Source organism: Zalophus californianus, chromosome 8, assembly GCF_009762305.2.
Source record: "Zalophus californianus isolate mZalCal1 chromosome 8, mZalCal1.pri.v2, whole genome shotgun sequence".
Taxonomy (NCBI): Eukaryota; Metazoa; Chordata; class Mammalia; order Carnivora; family Otariidae; genus Zalophus; species Zalophus californianus.
The window spans coordinates 39327356-39348822 of NC_045602.1; the positions used below are offsets into that span (position 1 = coordinate 39327356).

Consider the following 21467-nt stretch of genomic DNA (forward strand, 5'->3'; position numbering starts at 1 on the left):
GGAAAAAAAAAACCCAACAAACTTCTTTGGAGACCATGATGAAAAGAGTGAACATAGCAGAAAAAGTTAATATCCCCATCTATAAGGCACAGTGAGCCATTCTTATCAGGGTTCCCACCACCCTAACTGATAGGAGTGGCTCATTATGCCTAAACTGTACAATGAGGTTTAAGCCGAATTCCTGCTTTCCTTCTCAGAGTCTGGAATTTTGGTATGTGCTATGCAGAGGGTGCCTGTATGACCAGTCCCCAATGAACACCCTGAGCACTATGTCTCTAATGAGCTTCCCTGGTAGACAACACTTCACACTTGTTACAATCTGATGCTGGAGGAATTAAATGTGTCCTGCTTTGTGTGACACTCCACTGAGACAGGACTCTTGGAAATTTTCTCCTGGTTTCCTCTGGACTTTGCCCCATGAGCCTCTTTCCCTTGGCCGATTTTGCTTTGTGTCCTTTTTGCTGTAACAAATCTTAGCCATGAGTGTGACTACAGGCTAATTCCTGTGTGTCCTCCTAGTGATAACTGGAACCTAAAGGTGGTCTTGGGGACCTTGATACACATGCTAAATCAACTCAAAGTTGCTACAGTTTATATCATCTTTCCCAGTGCTATCTCCTCAGGAAAAAGGGAGGAGGAGAAGATGGGAGGAAAAGCAAACATTTATCAATTACCTCATACATCTATATATCCCCACCTGTGAGCAACAGGCCTGGCTTCTGAACTACTCACTATGATATAGCAGTGGTTCTTAAACTTAAATTTACATCAGAATCACCTGAAGGTCTAGTTAAAACAAAGGAGTTGGACCTCCACCCCCTGTATCTAATTCAAGAGGTCTGGGATGGGGCTAAAGATTCTGAACAATAACAACCCCAAAAGTACAACAGCCCTAGGATGTTCATTCATTCAACAAATATTTATTGAGCAAGATACCTTCTGGTAAGCAAGATAAACAACACAATAAGTCAATTATATATAGTATGACAAAAGAGGATATATTCTACTGGGGGAGAAAAAGCAGAGTAAAAGAGATGGAGAGTGTATGTGAGCTGAACAATTACAATCTTAAACAGAATGGATGTGACAGGCCTCACTGAGAAAGTGGTATCTCAGCAAAGACTTGAAAGAAATGAGGGAACCAGCCATGGGGCTACTGTGGGGATGAAGGGTAGCAGAATTTGCCACCCCAAAATATGCTTCTTTGGCATAAGGATTATTTTGAGCATGTTACTGTGAGAAACAGCAGATACAGGAAATGTTCTAAAAACAGAGTAGAAGTCACCCTTTTGTAAGGGAAATTTACATTTGTGAGGGAAATCTCCATTAGTAAGAGTGTCTTTCTCTCTACACCAGGAAGAGAAGAATGGCTCTAAATCATATGAAACTTATCAGTGAAAAAGGTTCAGACTTATATCTGCACAACAAACCTTACTTTTGTTTACTGTGCTTTTCCCGATAAACTGGCCTCCCCACACCTTTCTTTCATCTTTAGCTGAAGATGGTACTTAAGCCTGAACTCTAAACCACCTCTTTGAGTTACTCACTTTTCTTTGGGAACCTCCCTTGTATAATACCTTATGTATATAAGGTATACATGTTAATAAACTGTTTTTCTCTTGTTAATCTGCCTTTTATTACAGGGGCCTCAGCCAAGAACTCACAAGGCTAAAGAAAAATTATTTCTCCTCCCCTTCAGGGGAAAGCATTCCAGGCTGAGAGGACAAAAGCCCTTACAGAAATATACCAAGATTATTTAAGGAACAGCAAAAAAGCCAGGGTGGCTAAAGTAGATGTCTGGCAAAGAAAAACAGGAGGAGAAAAAGTTTAAGAGATAATGGGGGTCCTGATCTTGCAGGGCCTTTTTGGCACTATGAAGACTTTAGCTTTTATTTTGCGTGAAAGGGTATCCACTGCAAGGTTTTGAGCAGAGCAGGTACATAAACTAACATATTTTAGTATGGTCATTCTAGAGCTCAAGACAGAATTACAAGAACAGAAGCAGGAAGAGAAGTTAGGAGGCTGTGGCAGCAATCCAGATAAGAGGGCAGTGGCTCAGCCCAGGGTTTTAGATGTGGAGGTGGTGAGAAGTGGTTGGATTCTGGATATATTCGGAGGGTAAAGCCAATAGGATTTCCTGACTGAATATGAGGCAAGAAAAGGACTCACAGATGACTCCAAACGTTTTAGCTTAAGTCAACCGGAAAGATGGAGTTGTCTTCAATTAGAATGATAAAAATTAAAAGCTGAGCAGGTATGAGAGGAAGGAAGAGAGAAAGAGTTCAGTTTTGGGTTTGTTAAATTTGATAGGTGAGTAATTACCCCAGTGCACATGTGGAGTGAGTTAGATTTATAAACCTGGAGTTCAAGAGCAAACATGGGGATGGATCTACAAATTTGTGAGCCACTGGCATGTAGATGATACTTAAAGCCATGAGGTTAGGGGTGCCTGGGTGGCTCAGTCAGTTGAGCGTCCAACTCTTGGCTTCAGCCTTGATCTTACAGGTCCTGGGATCAAGGCCCATGTTGGGCTTTGCACTCAATGGGGAGTCTGCTTGAGATTCTCTCTCCCTCTCCCTTTGCCCCCCTCCCTGCACTCTCTTGTACTCTCTCTCTAAAATAAATAAAACTTTAAAAAAAATAATAAAGCCATGAGGCTAAATGAAATCATCAAAAGAGTCAGTACAGACAAAAAGAAGTGATAAAAGATGGAAGTCCTGCAAACTCCAAGTTTATGAGACCAACATGAAGTAGAACTGGGAAAGGAGACTAACAGACGACTGAAAACACTGTGATGTAGGAGGAAAATCAAGCATGGTGCTGGGGAAGCCAAGTAAAGACAACGTGTCAAGGAGGAAGAAGTAACTAACTGTTAAATACTCTGCTATGTCAAGTAAGATACAGACTGAGAACTGACCACTAGATTTACAATGTGGAAATTATCAGTGACCATGACAAAAGAGTTTCTCTAAAGTTTCAAGAAAAGAAATCTAAAAGTTTGTAGGGACTGTGAAGAGGGAATTTAAGTCTAGTTCAGTGACAACCACTGAGAGAAGTAAAAAGATAAGCAAACAGAAGATAGTGCCCATAAGATACCCATTCCAATATGATGTAACCAAAATAAAAACTGCCCTCTTCTCTAGATACAATTGCACAAAGTGTGTATCAGGTGCTTCCAACTTCTAATAACATAATTTAGGCTAAGAGAAGACTTGCTAATTCAGGAAAATTTCAAAATCTGTCTAAAAGGTATTCCATACCCTGAGCCAAATGAATCTAACTGCTTCAGTAGCTCTACTCTGGCCATTTCTGTATCTAAACCTTACCTAACCTCAGTACCTTCATCTCCTCTCTGAACCTCTCTGCTCATAGATTTACTCAGTCTTCTCAATTCCTAATGAATTCTGTTCTCTCCACCATTCCTCTAGCACTGAATTGTATCCCACTCAACAATTTTGTGTATAATTCATCACCAGTCTCAACTAGATATGTAAGTCCTGAGGCAAGATAGGTTCTTATTGTAAACTACATATTCCAGTCTTATCACATGCCTTGCACAGTTTCATGCACTATTAATATAAGTATTTGGATTCATGGTAAATAAAGCAAGGAAAGAACAGTTAAAAAGAATGCCATATTCAACAAGTGGTGCTGGAATAAGCAGATATCCACATGCAAAAGAATCATACCATATACAAAAATTAACTCAAAATGGAATGAACAAATGTAAGAGCCAAAACTATCAAATTCTTAGAAGAACAAGGGTGTATTCTCGACCCTGTATTGGACAATGGTTTCTTAGGTATGATATCAAATGCACAAGTAACAAAAATAAAATAGGTAGAGAGATAGATAGGTAGATAGATGGATAACTCCTTCACTCATTCAATTGGACTTTATCAAAAAAACTCTGTGCTTCAAATACTACCAAGAAATTGAAAAGACAATCCAAAGAATGACAAAAACTGTTTGCAACTCATATGTCAAATAAGGGTCTAGTATCCAGAATGTACAAAGAACTGTTACAACCCAACAACACAACCCCATTTAAAAATGGGCAGGGGCGCCAGGGTGGCTCAGTCGGTTAAGTGTCCCACTCTTGATTTTGGCGCAGGTCATGATCTCAGGGTCCTGGGATCAAGCCCCATGTTGGGCTCTGCGCTCAGCACAGAAGTCCATCTCCCTCTGCTCTTCCCTCTGCTCTTCCCCCTGCTCGCTCTCTCAAATAAATATCTTAAAAAAATAAAAATGGACAAAGAATTTGAATAGACATTTTTTCCCCAAAGAGGATAAAACAAATAACCAAACACAGGACAAGATGTTCAACATCATTAGTCAAAAGAGAAAAAAATGCAAATCAAAACTACGAGGAGAAACTACTTCACACCCACTGGGATAGCTCTAATGAAAAAGATGGACAACAAAAAGAGTTGGGGAGGATATGGAGAATTTAGAACCCTCACACATTGCTGGTGGGATGTAAAATGGTGCAGTGGCTGAAGGAAACAATTTGACAGTTCCTCAGAAAGCTAAAGAGAATAACCATATGACACAGAAATTCCACTGCTAGATACATACCTGAGAGAAATGAAAATACGTCCACACACAAATGTTCACAGAAGCATTATTCATAATAGCCAAAAAGTTGAAACAATCCAAATGTCCAAATGATGACTGGATAAATGTGGCATAGCCATATAACGGAATATTATTCAGCCATGAAAAGAAATGAAGCACTGACACATGCTACAACATAGACAAACCTTAAAAAAACTGTGTTGACTGAAATAAGCCAGTTACAAAAGGCCATATATTGTATGATTCATTTATATGAAATCTCCAAATCCATAGACAGAAGTAGATTCATGGGGGTCAGAGGCTGGCGAAGGGTAGAATGGAGAGTGACTGTTAGTAAGTATGAGGTGAATCATAATCACCAGCTTTTAGAGTATTCAGAGATGTGCAACCATAACCATTATCTAATCCTAGAACATTTTCATCACTCCCAAAGAAACCTCATACTCATGTATATGAAAGTGTTTACTTTGTTGTCTACTGACTGTAGAAACAAACATGCTAGAATGGATAGAACTTATGGCTTGCATTTTTAAGATTTTTAAAATTGAGAAATAGTTCACATACCATAGAAGTCACCCTTTTAAAGGGTGATTAAACAAAAGGTTAAAGAACAAAAAAGTGGACACCAAGCTGGAGGACAGAGGTCATCTGGAATTTACCAACTGAACTTCCACACCCCAACCTTAAAATTCACTGATATTTTCAAATCTCAGCAACTTAAATGTCTTAAGTTTGGCGCTGCTATCATTTCTTTTTCCTTTACCATCTATAAGACCCTACACTTTTTGGTTTTCAAGTTTATAAAGGACAGATACTAGTAGTATGAGGTCAATTAATTAACGCTCAGAATTCTCAGTACACCCCAAGGAAAAATAATTTCTACAATGTATTCGGAAGTGTAAGAAAAGTATAATGGAATAATCTGAAAGAGAACCCTGGGAAAGCCCTGTTCAAAGAGAAAGATTCCACTAATGCATTTTCAAATGGGTTTAGTGGAAAGCGGCCAAAGGTAAAAACAGGTTTAGAAATCACTGTAATAATCAAACTGAGACCAAATCTCTAAGTCCTAAAGGGAGAGTTCTAATGTTCTTCTGATTTCTCTGTCTGAAAACAAAACCTGCTTCTAGAAGAACATTTCTGTGAAAGAAATCTAAATGGATTCAGTTCTTAGAAATAAAGCTGGGGAATTACTAATAGCCATCTTTACCATAACTAAACTAGATGTGAGGTAAATGTCAGAATCCCAGTTGGCCACTGTGGTGATCACTTTTTACCCAGGATGAAGTCCTGTGCCAACTGTGTCTTTTTTCTTTCTTTCTTTCTTTTCTTCTTCTTTTTTTTTTTTTTTTAAGAGGGAGAGAGAGCAAAAAAGAGTGCAGGGGGGTGGGGAGAGAATCCCAAACAGGCTCCATGCCCAGCATGGAGCCCAACACAGGGCTGGATCTCACAACCCTGAGATCATGACTGAGATCATGACCTGAGTTGAAATTAAGAGTCTGAGTCACCCAGGTGCCGCCAACTGTGTCTTTCAATGCAATAACCTCCCTGAACTCCTGGCCCATACATAAGCATGAAAGAAACAGTTCTTAGGCAGTGTTCATCACTTACAGTGACCAGATGTACTTTTCTTTTCTTTAAAGATTATTTACTGATTTATTTATTTAAGAGTGAGAAGGCATGAGTGAGAGAGAGCACAAGCCAGGGGAAGAGGCAGAGGGAGTGGGAGAGGGAGAAGCAGACTCCCTGCTGAGCAGGGAGCCCAATGGGGACTCAATCCCAGGACCCTGGGATCATGACCTGAGTCAAAGGCAAACACTTAATCGACTGAGCCACCCAGGTGCCCCAAAGATTGTTGTGTTTTGTTTTGTTTTTTAAGAGTAGTTTTAGGTTTACAACAAAATTGTGTGAGGTACAGAGATTCCCCATATACCTGAGAAAGTGATATCTCAGCAAAGACTTGAAAGAAATGAGGGAACCAGCCATGGGGCTACTGTGGGGATGAAGGGTAGCAGAATTTGCCACCCCAAAATATGCTTCTTTGGCATAAGGATTATTTTGAGCATGTTACTGTGAGAAACAGCAGATACAGGAAAAGTTCTAAAAACAGAGAAGTCACCCTTTTGTAAGGGAAATTACATTTATGAGGGAAATCTCCATTAGTAAGAGTGTCTCTCTCTCTCTACACCAGGAAGAGAAGAATGGCTCTAAATCATATGAAACTTATCAGTGAAAAAGTTTCAGACTTATATCTGCACAACAAACCTTACTTTTGTTTACTATGCTTTTCCCGATAAACTGGCCTCCCCACCCCATTATCAGTATCACCCACCAGAATGGTACATTTTTTCTTTTTTTTAAACCAAGGATGAACCTACACTGACACATCATTATCACCCAAAGTCCATAGTTACCTGAGGGTTCACCCTTGGTGTTGCACCCATAGATTCTGACAAATGTATAACAGCATATATCCATCGCTATAGTACCATAGAGAGTATTTTCACTGCCCTAAAAAGCCTCTGTGCTTTGCCTATTCATCTTTCTCCTCCACCCCACCCCTGGCAACCACTGATCCTTTTGTCTCCAGTTTTGCCTTCCTCAGAATGCTGGATAGTTGGAATCATATAGCATGTAGCATTTTCAGATTGGCTTCTTTCATCTGAGTTAACTCCTAAACCATTTTTTAGAGAGCCCAGCTAAGACCTCAAGCTCTGCCCTTGGGCTTCACTGCCTAGCCATTTCAGGATTTATGTCCATTAGTTTCAAAGAAACAATAAATTGTTTGTTTCCATACCATCCTGTACTTCTCTATCAGAGTCTCACACTTCACTGTAAATATCTGTGTATCACCCTCATGAAATTACTTGAAGATAGGAAATATGATTGTTTAATCTTCGGTGTTTAGCTTCACGCCCAGGGTGGGGCTTGAATTCACGACCCCCAGATCGAGAGTCACATGCTCTACTGACTGAGCCAGCCAAGGGCCCCTAGTAAATTACATGTTCTTCTTTTCAAGCCCAGCACTGGAGACTCTGGCACTGCCAACACACTGAACCAATACCCTCTGAACTGCCAGCAGTTTCACACTCCAGCAGCTCACTGACCTTCTACTCCCTTCCAGGGTATTTAGTGAGTACTATGCAAAGCACTATGGCCTAAATTTTCCAAATACCAAATAAATAACACACGTGCACACGCACACACACACACTAAGGTCCAAATAAAACACACTCATTGAACAGAGTCCCCCCAGTTGTAAGTTCCTTCCCTTTTCCAAGTACTGACCATTCCCTCGCCTCAAAAATTTTAAATATGTAGGTAAAAACTTGGGAAAAAAATTAACAGGTTTGTGTTTTGAGCCACAGTTTCTGTGTTTGTAAAAGAAAACTATGCTAAGGTGTGTCAAAAAAATGAAATACATTTCAACTTTCATACATAACGTGTTCCTGTAAAATTATACCCCAAGTCAGAATGTAGCAAGGTAGAACAAACTTACACAATAAAAGGGGTGCCCAATTCCCACACAGGGAAAAATTACAAAATTCCTAATTATACCTTGGTTTTATAAATAACATTTCAATACAGTTCTATCATTTATTTGTTCAATTATTTTCCTTCATAATCACATGGCTTAAAAAAACCATATGTCCAATTATGGGACAAGATTTACTTATCATTTTGGCTCATCTAACACAATCAAGACAAAGAAATTAAGACTGAAAACTATATTCCCAACCCTACTCAGTGTTCGCATTTGCAATTTTGTTTGCCACTTATATTTAGGATATCAGAAGGGAAGAAACCCCTCAAATAACTGTACACACTATTAAAGAAAGATAATATTGCTCAAACTAAACAGCTAGTTGGCAGGCAGCACTATAATGGTTTAGCTTGATATATCTGCTCATGGACAGATAATCAAAAGTTCTAATCTGGCCTGTAAAAGGCAGTTTAAAGGTGTCAATTACACCATGAAGTACATGCTGCCTAAGAGTCAAACACATGAGAGATGAGAACCCCTATAATTAAGAGCACTCTATAAAAAATGGTGAGGCACAACACAGAAAGGTGATTACTATGATGATTATTATTCAGATGTCCAAAATGGCTGAAAACACCACCACCTAGGACTAGAATATTTTGGTAGAAGCAAATAGTAGCATTCCCCAGAAATCACTAAGACCTGACTTAACAATCTTATGAATATGACGGAGACAGAAAACATTTTAAATATCCAATATGTGTAAATATTACACATATTGCATTTGAGCTCTTTTGCATTATTAAAAGTTAACTCCGCTTCATAAAATGGACAGAGATTTTAAATTTGGAATTAAGTGGAAAACAAAATGGCACACAAGTTTTGATGTGAAGGCAAAAAAATCCATTTCGTAAACATCCTAACTATACCTAAATGAAAACCGGGACCACAAAGAGCTATATTCCAGAATTCATTCTAGATTAATTCCTAAAAAAAAAGTTAAAATAGAAAAAGTCAAAAGAAGGCTGTAAGGGGAAAAAAATTCTACATTATCCCACTCCTTTTAAGGGGGGGAGGGGTAGAGGGAGAGAGAGAATCTTAAGCAGGCTCCCTGCTCCCCCCACCACCCCCCGACACCAGACACAGGGATTGATCTCACCACGCTGAGATCAGGACCTGAGCTGAAATCAAGAGTTGGGACACTTAACCAACTGAGCCACCCTGGCTCCCTCATACTGCTCTTATTTTTTTAAAGTCTTAATATCTTAAACAAAATGATACTAGACAAAGACAAAACGGGGAAAAAAGACTAAAGTCAAAAGGAAGGTAGAACCATGACACTCAGAGTCAATTTACTGAGTGCCGAATGCCTCTGTCAGCAGTGTTCAGGGTACAGATCAAGTATTCTAGACAGATTAAGAAATTTAGGATGGGAATAAAAGGAGACAAAGAATAAAAGGGTCTAAGATTGATTCTAAAGAAGTCACTGGCAAGGTGAACATGGAAAAGATCGCAAAATATTAAAATAGAAAAACCTGAAACTTGAAAAGGTTCGTATTAAAAAAATAATAATAAAAGGACTGTTTCATAATGTGAGTAACAAACTAAATCGTGGCCTATTGGCGTTTGGGGCTTCTGATCAGCTACCTCAGCACCTAGAACACAGCAGCCGCTCAACACTCAGAGGAAGAAAAACGCACAACGAGAACACACTCATTTTTTTTCTACGGGCAGTACACACTGAAAACAAAACAAACTCTTTTCAGTATATTAATAGGTGGCAAATCTACAAAGCACAGTATTTTTGGGGTCAACCCCTGACCTTCCAGAACAGAACACAGATTCAGATAGGTGTGTTCTGATCCAGTGCACCAAATCACAGCCTGGTGTGCTGCAAAACCAACCATAAGGGGGAAAAAGAAAAAAGAAAAAAAAAAGAAAGTTTATATTTAAAAGCTAAATTACATGGTATAGACTAATAGTGCGCCTAGAGCAGAGAGCTAGACCAAAATGACTAGCAAAGGGAAGAAAGAGAAGGCTTCAAAAATACATGATGAGGCAAGAACTGAGGGAGATGAAGAAGAAAAGAGGACACAAAGCACCAGTTTTCAAATGTCTGCTAGACAGTCCTACTTGGAGAGCCTAGTCATTCCCTTCAAATTCTAAATAGAGAATTAATCTCTAGCTATCTCCTTCTATACCTCTGAAATGAATGGCTGAAACAGATAAGGTTTCTTGTAGTCTTTAAATGTAAATTTCATACTTAAAAATCAAACTCAAATTTCTATCTCATAAACTTATTTTCTTCCTGGTTCCATAACTGTCTTACCTGTCACTCATGCTCAAACCTTAGATTAAGCTTTGATTTTTCTGACCCTTCTCTCCCATCCTGCCAGACTACATCCACACAACAAGTCCTGGTAATTCCTTCCCTCAGGAGATGCCATGCATGGGTCCCTGTACATCTCTACCACCACTACCCAAAGACAGGTCCCTCTTTCATCAGGTCTAAGTTGACACTTAACTAGTCCTCTTGCCTCTAGCCAAACTGCACTCCCAACTCCAATCAACGTAAATGTTGCTAACTGGTCTCAATATAATGTCCCTGTCCAGTCCCTGTTCAAAATGTACTCCCCATCCAAGTCATTCAACATTTTCCCAGTCTACTTTTTCCCTGGTATGTGTGACTCTATAAACCCTGATTCTGATTTAATTTTAATTCTTCTATTTCTCCCTGCTCTGGTCCTTCCCTGTTCCCAGAATGCCTCTTGTTCTCTCACTCCTCTGTACCTTTGTTCTTGCCAACCACCACTTCTGGTGCCCCATCCTATCTTCCTACTGTCCACATTCAATCTCTGTTACTGAAACTTGACAGGTTAGAGGACTCTGTCTCAAATCCCACCCCTTCTTGCCTGTACTACTCAGTCAGCATTGGCCTATGTACATGGCCTTGCATTACTGGGCACAGTTGGTTAAAAACACACCAGTGTCATCTCCCTAACTAGACAGAAAGTTCTTAGAGCATGAGAACGATTGCTTGCCCTTTGTTAACTCCAAGATTTAGCCCAGTTCTTCATTTAATTGGCAATTAATAACTATTGACCAGGTGCTCTGAAGTTCAATTGAAATAACCCACACACATAGCCAGCAGTTCTTTCTAAGGGCTTTTTCTCTCTCTTTCTCTGATCTGCTAGTATTTATACCAACCAGAAGTACTGCTATTTATACTGTGTCATGGCCATGGTTTTTTCCCCTCTCAAATGTAAAAGTCTGGTCTCATTATCCAAGTTATAAAGTTCCTTGAAGACTGCATCTTACACCTTTTGAATATTCCTTATGGAATATTCAGTTAGGCAGACTACTGGGCACAGAATGGTAGCTAACATACACCAGTATAAAAGATACCTAATAGTCAAAGTGTCTCCATAGTGCTTAACACTGCTTAAAGGCACAGACCTTAAAAAAAATAAAAACAAAAAAGGCAGACATTAAAAATAACAAATATACCTTGTTTTCAGATTTTAAAGCCAGTTTACATCTACTACCTATTTAATTCTCCTAACTCTGTGATATAAGTTACCGGTTTATTGAAGAGGAAATAGGTTAAGCAAGATTAGAGAACCAGTAAAGTGGCAGAGCAAGGACTCAAACTCAGATCTCCTAAGCTCAAGGACAAAATTTTGTGGTCTACTCTCCAAGTGGCAGACTCATCTTATCTCCCTAACTAGCCTCCAAGTTCCTGGAGGTCCAAAGCCATATATAATGTTTCTTTTAAGTCACTCCTTATCTCCTCCTGAATACCTTCATATAATCAATAATGAGATATTAAATCTAGATGGATCCCACAGATACAGCAAACTCATCAAAGATAACACACAGCCAGACGATATACCTCAAAATGAGAAGAAAGTATTCAGGCTCAATCTTAAGTGTTATAGACTTCGCAGTATAGCCTTATGGACTCTGAGAACAATGTTCTCTAAGAACCATTCTGAGCTGAGCCACAAATCACCGAACCCAAATAAGGTGAAAGTATATTTCTAAAAGTCTCAAGTCCTGCTGGAGATTCTAGTCTCTGTTCTTTGAGGGATTAGACTACACCTAATCTAAGAGGAAGGCCAGACATTTCTACCATTCTTCTACAAACTCTTGAAGCTTTCAAAAAAATGCCAAGTTTAGAGAGCATCACATCCCTGGTATCTATCAACTTCTAGGGATTACACGGAGCACCATGGGGCTCCAATACATAGCTCAGGACTAGAGCCTTCTATAATTCTCCCCTATACCGCATTTTGGGGTTATTTTCAAAGATTTTACCGATGAAAAAGCAGGGACCCAAATAAAAACAAATCAGTTTTAAGGTCCTAAGTGAATAGTTTACCAAAACACCATTTTCACTATCCTAATGACTCAGAGACAAAGATATGGAAAGAATGGAAATTTCTAGTATCGTATCACAGAAGTGTTGGCAAGTTTCTCCCTTACCAATGTTATTATCCAGAATTAGAAACTACTTAAAAGATAAAATAACCTTAGTAAAATGATTTTACTATGCCAAGCATACAAGCAATTTCAAGTAAGTTCCCAAAGGTAACATGAACCAAATTCTTTTTTTTTTTTTTTTAGTCTACAAATTAAGTTGCACCAGCAACTCAGTATTTGAATTGTATGAACATTATATTTCGGAGGGAAGGCAAAAACTAAGAAATAAAGGTTGGGCTAGTCAAGAAAACACCTCAAAGAACACTGTTATTGGTGTAACTGGCAGCTGCTCAACTATAACAGACATCTATCACTTTCATCTGGGTACAAGTTTTCCTTTCTAGAACTCTTTCTTCTCTATGATCACATGGCTGTACATCTCCTGACATGGTAGTCCCAAGGTAGCCAATGGACTCCATGCCCTGGCCCCAGTTATTGATTCAGAGAGAGGGTTAGACCTGAACCAAGACAGCATGGAATACTCCCTGGTAATTTTATGTTTGAAAATGAAGAAAAAAAAGGCATGTTCCTGTCTTTGGGATCACTAGCAATATAAGAATGATATGAACTCCACTGACCATCTTTACCTCCATGTGGAGAAAGCTCCTCTGAGAATGAAGCCAACCATGGAAACCACAGTTGAGGGAGGAAGAGAAAAAGATCAATCCTTATGACATCCTCTCTGCTTCTGGAGCCAGCTGGCTTTAACCTCAGCCTATTTAGTTATGAGTCAACAAAGTCCATTTTAATTAAAACTATTCTGCCACCTGCAATCAAAAGAATCCTGAACAGATTCTAGTCTGAATGAATAAGGTGCCAAATAAAGAATTATCTCCTAAAAGAACCTGGAAAGGAATGGCTGACAAAATTAAATCAGCTTCCAAACCTTAACTGGAAATGCCCACATTAACCTATTATTCTCACCGTCTAAAACAGCCCAAGTAGCTTGCTAACTGGTCTATTCTTCTCTTAGAGTATGTGAACAATGACTACTGTTATCCACCCAAACTTTTCTGGCCTACTTACCTGCTACTTTCCAGACTAGATGTTAAAAGTAGGTATCAAATTTTATCCAATTAAAAATTTAAAGTCCTTCCTCTTTCTAAAACTAATGGTGTACTATACAGCGGCTAATGTAATAAATAAATAAATAAATAAATAAATAAATAAATAAAATCCTTTTCTCTCCCAATAGTGTCTTGTTAATATTTAGCAAAAAGTTTCATTGACGACTGAGAGACCAGATACTGTAGCCTACTTCAAGTACACCAAACAAAAAGGCTGAATAAGCAAACCACTTGTCTACCAAACCCTGATCCTTTAATATTCATTCAACATAATACATTCAACCCTGGGAGGCTCTGAAAAGCACAGGGATTTATATGTATAAATAAGCATACTTTTCAGTAAGTATATATAATATATACAACTCAAATTCTAGAATGAAGAGTTATCCATACCATATGACCCTGAATCTCTGTTTTCTGTCTACTGATAAAAACCATACCACAGAAATTAGTTTAAAACATGGCCACAGTTTGCTTTCTCTTCCATGCTTAATTGCCTATTTACCTTCTCATTTGTTACCTTCAAGTTTTAAAAACTGGAAGCAGTTCTGCAACCAGTAACTAAATTCTCTTTGGTTCACCAAAGAAAGAAAGACGGAGGATTATGCTTTAAATGAGTTTTAACTACTGGAGTCAGACCACATACGCGCACAAAAAAAGGAGTTTTAGAAGCTAATATACGTGTTGACCACTTCTACAAATTGTCTTTACCAACTTGTAAATTGCAATAATACTAAGCCTAAATCACAGTAAGTAGAACTACATGTCCAATGCCTCAAAGTAAAAATGAATAGTGACAAATTATTATTTCCCTGATTTTTCTTAAAAATTTTTCTGGAAGCTAGCATCTTTGTGAAGTGGGCAACTAGGTGGCCCACAAATAAGAGTAGGAGGGAGACTTCTTACTGGGTATCCTTTTTTTATCATTTGAATTTATACCATATGAACAAATTATCTACTCAAAACAAATAAAATTTAAATTTAGAAAATTCATTTTAAAAAAAGTCAGAGAATCATTTTCAGAAACTATAATACAACTCCCTATAATAGCCTAAAAATATTTTTTTAAAGTAGGCTCCATACCAAGCATGGGCATTGAACTCACCATCCTGAGATCAAGACCTGAGCTTGATCAAGAGTTGGACACTTAACTGACTGAACCACCCAGGTGCCCCTAGCCTATAAATAACTTTTAAACAAACTGCATACCCTTGACTCTTAACAAAGATTGTAACTTTCCCAGTACACGTCAAACATGTCATAAATGCTACCCTACTATTTCAGTCCATTTACCAAATGTGAAATTAGAATATCAGCAATACTTGATATATAGTTCTTTTCTGTTCTTCCACCAAAGAAGTGCTAATGGGAAACAAAAGATATTCGCCAATAGAGGGAAAAAAAAAAGCTAAAAAGCATATAAACAACCACAAGTCAAATCACCAACATTTATCCATACTATCTGCCTGTTAATTGAGGGCTGTCCAAAGTGTGGTTCCCACACCACTGATATGAATAGTGATTTTAGCTGTATGTGAAATAATATTTTAATAGTTATGAATGTGCTTTTAATAGTTTATTATATCTGATACACCAAACCTATGATTTCACAAATATCAGTGCCTACAGTGCCTTTCACTTCCACTTAAGAGAAACCATGAATCCATCTGAAAAATAAGAGTGCACATTTGTTAGTGAAGTTTGAGAAGCACTAGCGCATTACCCAAATTAGATCAAGGGCACACTAGGAATGATCACCAAACAGCATCAACCATACAGAAAATTAGACCAAACTTCATGTGCACAGAGAAACTCACTGAAAAGCTGGTACAACTAAATGACAGTGCTCTCCTCTTTCCCAAGAGGAGGAAATTAAGTGAACCTGAAATTTAATCAAAGTAACTAAGGGTAAGACTCAGAGTTTGGTACAATCCTTGAACTTCTGGCAAATTAAGCTTAAAAATGGTAGACACTGGGGAGAGTATGTGCTATGGTGAGTGCCGTGAATTGTGTAAGACTGTTGAATCACAGTCCTGTACCTCTGAAACAAATAATACATTATATGCTAAAAAAAAAAAGAAGATAGTAGGAAGGGAAAAATGAAGGGAGGGGATCGGAGGGGGAGATGAACCATGAGAGACTATGGACTCTGAAAAACAAACTGAGGGTTCTAGAGGGGAAGGAGGTGAGGGGATGGTTTAGCCTGGTGATGGGTATTAAGGAGGGCACGTTCTACATGGAGCACTGGGTGTTATACGCAAACAATTAATCATGGAACACTACATCAAAAACTAATGATGTAATGTATGGTGATTAACATAATAAAATTAAAAAAAAAGGTATTCCTTTCCCAGCCCAAACACCTCAGCACAGACCTTTCATTTGCTGTGAACAGTCATCTCTAATCCCTTTTACCTCAGATACCTCACTCAGCAGGCTCTGGATCACTCTCCCATCCATCATCCAACCTACCACCCTAAGGTTTCCCAGGCAGTTCTTGGACCTAAAGAAAGCCTTTCAGTCAGTCTCCAGAAGACGAATGAATCAGACTTCAACAGAACTTCTTTTTAGTATTCTCTGTGATTCTTTACTGCCCCTTCACTCTTCTGTTACCATTATGCTGCCCCTCAACCACCAAAACTCCATGGCCGGCTGTGACCTAGTCAAAGCCCGCACATATCAATCGGGGCCCCTTCGGTCAGAGCCTTCTACACTGAAAGTACTCCTCTGCCTTAGGCCTCACGCCCATTAAAAAAATAAATTAACTTTAAAAAAAGATTTTCCTTTTCCCAGGCTGGAATTGGTTAGAGGTGGATTAAATGGCAAAGTACCAACTAATCCACCAGGTGTAAGTGACCATCCACATCACCTTTATTCTCCCAAAGGTATGTGAATTAAGAAAAATGCATTTTAAATGAAATAACTAGGTAAAGTTTATATGAAAGAATTTCAGGCTATACAGAGGCAATTTAGAGCCAATGAAAGAAATGTTAGGGCTCACTACAGGACTACTTCCAAGCCAGCTGCCAGGCTAGCCCCCTTTGGGCAGTTTTACAATCTGGAATAAAAGTGGTGAGAGTGGATATGGGTTGTCAATGGGCTTACTAATCTTCATTTACGTATGATGTTTCCACCACAAACTATTCTAACTGTCCTCATTTAGTATAACTGTTCGCTCACTTTAGAACAAAGATATTTAAACATAAGAAAATGTGAATCATCCTCAAAAACTGAACTGATCCCCTGACCCTAGCTAAAAAGACACTTCTGAATCAGGCAGTTACTCACCATCAGTATGATGCCATGTTGGGGGATCTATACGGTTCCCAAGATTCTACTTTATTCACATCACATTCTTACAAGAATATTACCACAAATAGCCCCAGAGAATGAGATCCAAAGCCCTGACAGATGGTCTCAGTTGGAGCCCCTCTCTCAAGTCACAGGAGCCCACAAGATCAACTGCCCAAACAAGTACATTCAAACTTGAAAATGGAGTTCCAAACTCAGACTTCAGTAGACATAACTTTAGGAAGGGTATATTTAAGATACAAATGTAATACCCACCACATCACTGGCAGAGAACATTAGAAATTATCTGCTTTGAAAATTACCATAACCAAGATACCAAAGCATGATGTTTGCTTCCACACATAAGAATACCATTAGAAAAAAGAGTTTACTTTGGAAACTAGACCTGGCACTTGCGGTATTTATTTTTCTTTCATGTTTCATAACTGCCTTTAGTCACTTAATCCTATTATTAAAGAATTAAAGAAAATCAAAGAAATACCAACATCAAACTGCAATTTGATAGACAAGAAGATAAAAAATAGGAGGCTGAGAAAGGAACACATGCAATTCACCAAGTCAGACCATTTGAATAGCATGGCATTATCTGTGGCTAATACCCTCACACCATATATTCCTTGCAAAGTTCCCCAATACCAAGCAAAAAGAATTTGTCTAAAGCAAACGTGCTTCAGCAATTTCTGGCAATTATTTTATCCATCTGAGATGGGCCCCAAATTCCCTAAAACAAGGTTTGCAATCACACTTCCCCCATCAACTAATACCCCCCCTCTCTTATAGGAAGGTATTTTACTTTCCATCTTCTCTCTCAAATTTTGCCTACCCAACCCCTCAATCTCTGACCTGGTCCCTAAAAAGGAAATGCTCCTTCCACCTCTCCAAGTCTAGACCCTTCACTCATTCTTTCCCTTTCAGCCTTGAACAAGACATAGATTTCCTGGAACGGATGGGCAGGGGGGCAGGCAGACAGAGACAGAGGGACACAGACACACACACCTCCCACCCTTGTACTTAAACAGCCTTGGGCCTCCTTACACTTCAGTTTGCATATTTTTCTTAATCCCCACTAATCTAGTTTATTTTAACTCTATGAAGCTGCAAGCAGACGGTCACTGACTCCCAACAGCCAAATACCAGCTGACCAACTTCTCTTTTTTCTAAGCTCCTGCCTTTTCTGTTTCTGCTGGCTCCTCCATGGGCCTCCACTCTCCAAGAGGAGTTCAAGGTGTGGTTAGACCCTACAGTCTTTCTTCCCTGCAGCCTACATCATCTCCTTCACTCTCCTCAGTAGAAATGATACTAGGAAACCATCTGAGACCTTACTTTTCCCAATTCTAACTGCATCTTTAGCCAACAGTGCACATAAGCCCTTGGCTCTGTCTTCATCAGCCCTTCAGCTTTATCCCACATATCGAAAAACCAAATTCACCAGAGCCTTCCCAGGATTCCCACCCAACTCCACCTCCACTTCCCCTTCACAAGCAGCCATCTGGGTCTGTTTATTTTTCCATATTAATATTCTAACTCCTTTTCCCATATGGTTGCAGGCTTGCTTCTTCCCCGGAGTTCAAAAGTGACTGCCATGTTCAGAATAAGATGTTTTAAGACTCCCTTATCACGGGCTAGCAGTTACTCCCCACTGAAAGGAGTCTGGAAAGAAAGGTGGAGGAGGGGAGAAGCTCAGATGGCGCCACTGCCTTCACCTCACCTGCCCAAGTATCCGCATTTCACCTCAACTACCAAACTTTCCTTTCCATAAACTGCTGTTCAGCCTAGGGATTGAGAAGACTCCCTCAAACTCTTGAATGAATCCATTAAATAAAGTCCTTTCTTTCTTGACCGGAAGGAATCACCACTATGAATATATCAGTCTAAGGATACCAGACCTTAACCTGTTATTAAAAAAACAAAACCAAGACCCCTCCCAACCAGCTTCCACAAGTTAACTTCAGCAAAGTATCTGCCCCCAGGTCCCAGGGCAAAAATGAAATAATCTAGGTAAAACACCTACTACAGAAAAGCTGTCTTCTGAAAGGAAAACAAGTAAAAACTTGGCCAGGTAAGGCAAGTAACTATTTGTGCCACAATTTGCGTCAGGAAAGTTGCCTGTTCTTCCTCAGGCTGCACTAGGAGAGCTGAACAATTTGAGCTCGTTTCCTAGGAATCGTCTGTGCTGCTGCGGCGTTGAAGAGCTGCTTCCACACAGCAGGCAAATCGTGAAGTTGCAGCAGCGGCTGTTCTGCTAACCCACAGCTAAGAATAACACTCGACTTTCTAATTTAAAAAAAAGAACAGAAAGAAGAAAAAAGAAAGACAGACTTGGAAAGTAAGTCCCCGGAACAAGGATCTGGGGCAGGAGAGGAAGAAGGGGCTTCCTGCACTGACCCTCTTATCACCCAGACCCTCGGTCCAACGCAATCAGCGCACTTTCAGCCCGCAGGGACCAGAAAGCACGGGGTCGGGCGGGGGCGAGGGGCGCCCACCCCGGGACGGCGACAGTTTGCAGGTGCCACAGACCGGCCCCCACACAGGTTTAACCCGGCTGGAACCCGTGGTTCCGGGCTGGGTTTCCGGGTGGATCGCGCTCACTCTTAAATGACAACGAAGTCGGGGCAGGTTCGAGGCAAATCGCGAGGAATAAAAGTCACAGGGGGCTGGGGTGGGTGGGGGAGGCGCGGGGACACCCCTCCTGGCCCGCCGTGGCCCAACGGGCCGGGCCCTGCACCACGCGCCCACCCGGGCCGCCCTACCGTGGCTCTGCAGGATCTCGTGCTTGAGGCCGCCCGTATAGTCGATGAGCTCCTCCAGGCCGCGCTCGCACAGCTGCCCGTAGCCCGAGAACTTGTGCAGCACCTTCTCCAGCTCGCGCTCCACCGTCACGCACTGATCCATCCCGGAGGCGGCGGCGGCGGCGGCGCTCGACTCCCTGGCGCCCGGGTGTCCGCAGCCGTTCGGCCCGGGCCCGGCCGAGGCCGCGTCCTGCTCCTCGTCCCCCAGGCGGGCGGCGCGGGCGGCTGAGGCGGCCGAGACAGCGGGCGCGCTAGCCGCGGCGCCGGGGGAGCCCCGCGCAGCCCGTGCCCGCCTGCCCCATGGCCCCCCGGCCCCCGGATACTCGCTGCCGCTCCCGCTCGCTCTCCCCACCCGGTCCCGCGCCCCTGGTCCTCACTCGCCGCGTTCGGCTGCCCGCGGCGGCGCCGCCGATTGTTTTTGTTTTCACGGGAACCGACCGATGACCTGGTTCTCCCGGGCGGCACCAAGCGCCGCCGACCCGAGGGGGGGGCAGCCACCCCAGCCAGGGAAAGAGGCGGCGCGGGCCGTACCAAGCGCACCCTCGAGGGGGAGCAGCCTGGCGAACGCGGGCGGAGGAACGCGACGAGCGTCCGCTCGCGCCGCCGCTCTAAAGGTGTGGGCAGTACCACGCGGGAAGCGTGCAAGACAGAGGACGAGGGTGGAGCAAGAACCCAATTGGTCCGAGGAGCTGAATAGGGAACTTCGGAGACAGCCTCGGCGCTCGAGAGAGCGCTACAACTACGCTCCCCGTAAACAAGAGGGTGGAAACCGTCCCTAACCACTCCGCCCAGAAACGGGGAAAAAGAACCAATGGGCGCGGGGAATACGTAAGGAACAAACGTTCTCCAATCCCTGACCGAGGCGTAAACCTTCAGCCAATGGGAGTCTAGGGGCCAAACCAATAGTCTCGCTGTTGGAGGGGGTGACTTAGAGTGCATAGTGGGAAGCAAGTTATTTCTGGGAAGCCATGAGGGAAAACAAGGCAGAGACTAAAAGGTCTGTTTTCTATAGGAGTTCGCCCTGGTCATAATTTATGTCATCTCCCCATTACTCCTAGGGCTACTGTCATTCCGAAGTTTTGGAAGACGGACTTGCCGCCCCGGACGAAAAACCAAGCCCGGCGGGGCGGGGCGGGTAGTGCGGCCGGCGGAGGTCGCTGACGAGAATTCCTGGCGGGGGCGATGCTGGAGGGGGGAGAGGAGGGCTGCTCGGTAGCCGCGCAGGGGCCGGCGCGGGGAACAGCCCCGCGCGGCGGTCGGTGCTGCTGGGACGTTGGTGCCGCGAGGAGGTCACACTCCCCACCCTCCGCGGGGCTCAGCTCCTTGGCTCCGGGGCTCGGAACCACTCTCGACAGGTAGCTCCTCTCTGCGCCGTGTGCGGGTAGCATCAAGCAATGGAAAGCCGCGTGGGAGAGCGGCACAGCCTACCCCCTGCTTTCGGGCGCCTTACTCCATTGATACTTGAGTTACCGCCTTTGCGTAAATTCTTCCCGGACTGCCGTGGTGCCTCCAACCTTGGCCCGTATCCCCTTGTTCACTAAGCTTCAGTTGCGCTGTTAGCTTTCCTCCAAAAGCCACATTAGTAATTGCCTCACGGCCTCTGCACTTAGCTTTTTTTCGTTGGCCTGGAAAACCCGTTCACCTTTCTCATCCTAAAGTTCTCAGCTCACTTGCCCCCTCAGAGGGCCCTCCCCTGACCACACTGAGTTTCCACCTTCCCGCACTCCTCCAGTGTTGTGTCATATTTATTATAATATC

At 41.8% G+C, this 21467-nt stretch overlaps 1 protein-coding gene and 1 long non-coding RNA gene across 7 annotated transcripts in view; one reads left to right on the forward strand and one right to left on the reverse strand.

Moving 5' to 3' along the window:
- The window catches only part of RMND5A (required for meiotic nuclear division 5 homolog A), a 58423-nt gene extending 38358 nt beyond the window's left edge, over positions 1-20065 (reverse strand). For both annotated transcript variants that reach the window (XM_027621386.1, XM_027621385.1), the window contains exon 1: positions 19671-20065. In XM_027621386.1, coding sequence (XP_027477187.1) covers positions 19671-19812 — 142 coding nt within the window. In that variant the 5' untranslated portion in view covers positions 19813-20065. The remainder of the gene's footprint in view (positions 1-19670) is intronic.
- Positions 20066-20727: 662 nt separating this feature from the next.
- The window catches only part of LOC113937715, an 89880-nt gene continuing 89140 nt past the window's right edge, over positions 20728-21467 (forward strand). For all 5 annotated transcript variants that reach the window (XR_003524685.1, XR_003524683.1, XR_003524686.1 and 2 more), the window contains exon 1: positions 20728-21064. This is a non-coding gene — a long non-coding RNA (uncharacterized LOC113937715). The remainder of the gene's footprint in view (positions 21065-21467) is intronic.